Source organism: Glycine soja, unplaced genomic scaffold, assembly GCF_004193775.1.
Source record: "Glycine soja cultivar W05 unplaced genomic scaffold, ASM419377v2 tig00104391_1_pilon_151405_162474, whole genome shotgun sequence".
NCBI lineage: Eukaryota > Viridiplantae > Streptophyta > Magnoliopsida > Fabales > Fabaceae > Glycine > Glycine soja.
In genome coordinates, this window is record NW_021144430.1 from 9,285 (window position 1) to 11,069 (window position 1,785).

Consider the following 1,785-nt stretch of genomic DNA (forward strand, 5'->3'; position numbering starts at 1 on the left):
ATCAATGTCAAAGGACAGGTGGTATATCTAGAAGAAATGAAATGCCCTTACAAAACATTTTGGAGGTTGAGGTGTTTGATTTCTGGGGGATTGATTTTGTAGGTCCCTTCCCTTCATCCTGTGGTAATGAATATATTCTAGTGGTTGTTGACTATGTCTCCAAATGGGTTAAAGCAATGGCTACCCCCCATAATGATGTCAAGACTATGGTGAAGTTTATGAAGAAGAACATTTTCTCAAGATTTTGGGTGCCTAGAATTCTGATTAGCGATGGACGTACACACTTCTGCAATAATCAATTACAGAAGGTTTTGAAACAATATAATGTGACACACAAAGTAACATCACCTTATCATCCCCAAACAAATGGGCAAGCAGAAGTGTCAAACAGGGAATTGAAAAAGATTTTGGAGAAGACTGTCGCTTCCACTAGAAAAGATTGGTCTATTAAATTAGATGATGCTTTATGGGCATAAAGAACAGTATTCAAGACTCCGATAGGCTTATCTCCATTTCAAATGGTGTATGGCAAGTCTTGTAATCTACCAGTGGAAATGGAATATAAAGCATATTGGGCATTGAAATTTTTGAACTTTGATGAAACCGCATCCAGAGAACAAAGGAGGCTACAACTCTTGGAATTGGAAGAAATGAGATTAAATGCTTACGAATCCTCAAAGTTGTATAAAGAAAAAGTTAAAAAGCATCATGACAAAAAGTTACTCAAGAAAGACTTCAAACCAGGGCAGCAAGTGTTACTGTTCAACTCAAGACATAAATTGTTCCCAGGGAAGCTTAAATCTAAATGGTCTGGACCATTTACCATCAAGAAAGTCCGACCATATGGAGCAGTGGAGCTTTGTGATCCTCAATCTAAAGATCCTGACAGGACATGGGTGGTGAACGGACAAAAGTTGAAACAATACCATGGTGGAGCAATAAAAAGATTGAACATTGTTCTATGCTTGGATCCAGGATAATAGGATGATGCATCAAGCTAGTGATGTTAAAGAAGCGATTACTGGGAGGCAACCCAGCTTTTCTTTCCCTTCTCTATCTTCATTTTTATTTCTTGCATGTAGTTAGGACATCTTGTTTGTGATTGTGATTTATTTCATCTTGTTTAGTAATGAACAAAAAGGGTTTTTAAATTATGTGTGAAGAGATAAGCAGAAAATGACTTAGAAAATTTTCAAGATTGCTTATCCACTAAGTGCAAACTTTGCGCTAAGCGCCATCTCTTCACGCGCTAAGCCAAGCTTGCTCGCACTAAGTGCAAAAGACCCCCTAATTGATTGCTGAATGGTTCAGCTAAGTGCACATCACTGTGCTAAGCCCAACATCTTCACTGTAAGTTGCACCTTAAGCAATGGGCTTAGCGTGGATGATGCACTAAGCGCCACTTCCACTCTATGAAAATTTTTTATAGCTGCACTAAGCGCGCCATCCTGTGCTAAGCCCCAGATTCATTCTGTAAGTTGAGCTTTCAAGCTAGGCTTAGCGGGGAAAGGATGCGCTAAGAGCCAACATTGTTCTATTTTGAAATCATTGGAAGTGCGCTTAGCACATGTAGTGGCGCTAAGCCTGAATCACTCTCTATAAGTTGAAGCCTGGTTGCACGCTAAGCCTAACTTCGTAGGATAAGCACATTTTGCAGGACCAATCAGAGCTACTATCATCGCTAAGCGCTCTTTGCTACTCTAAGCCCAGGTATGCCTCTGGAACTTGAATTGTTAGCTATGCTTAGCGCGAAGAGCTAGGCTAAGCGCTTGATTTAAAAAAAAA

General features: G+C 39.8%; 1 protein-coding gene across 1 annotated transcript; it reads left to right on the forward strand.

Moving 5' to 3' along the window:
• Positions 1–554: 554 nt before the first annotated feature.
• On the forward strand, positions 555–980 carry LOC114404509. The gene has a single exon (XM_028367420.1). The coding sequence runs from the start codon at positions 555–557 to the stop codon at positions 978–980; it is 426 nt and encodes a 141-aa protein (XP_028223221.1).
• The last annotated feature ends 805 nt before the right edge of the window (positions 981–1,785 follow it).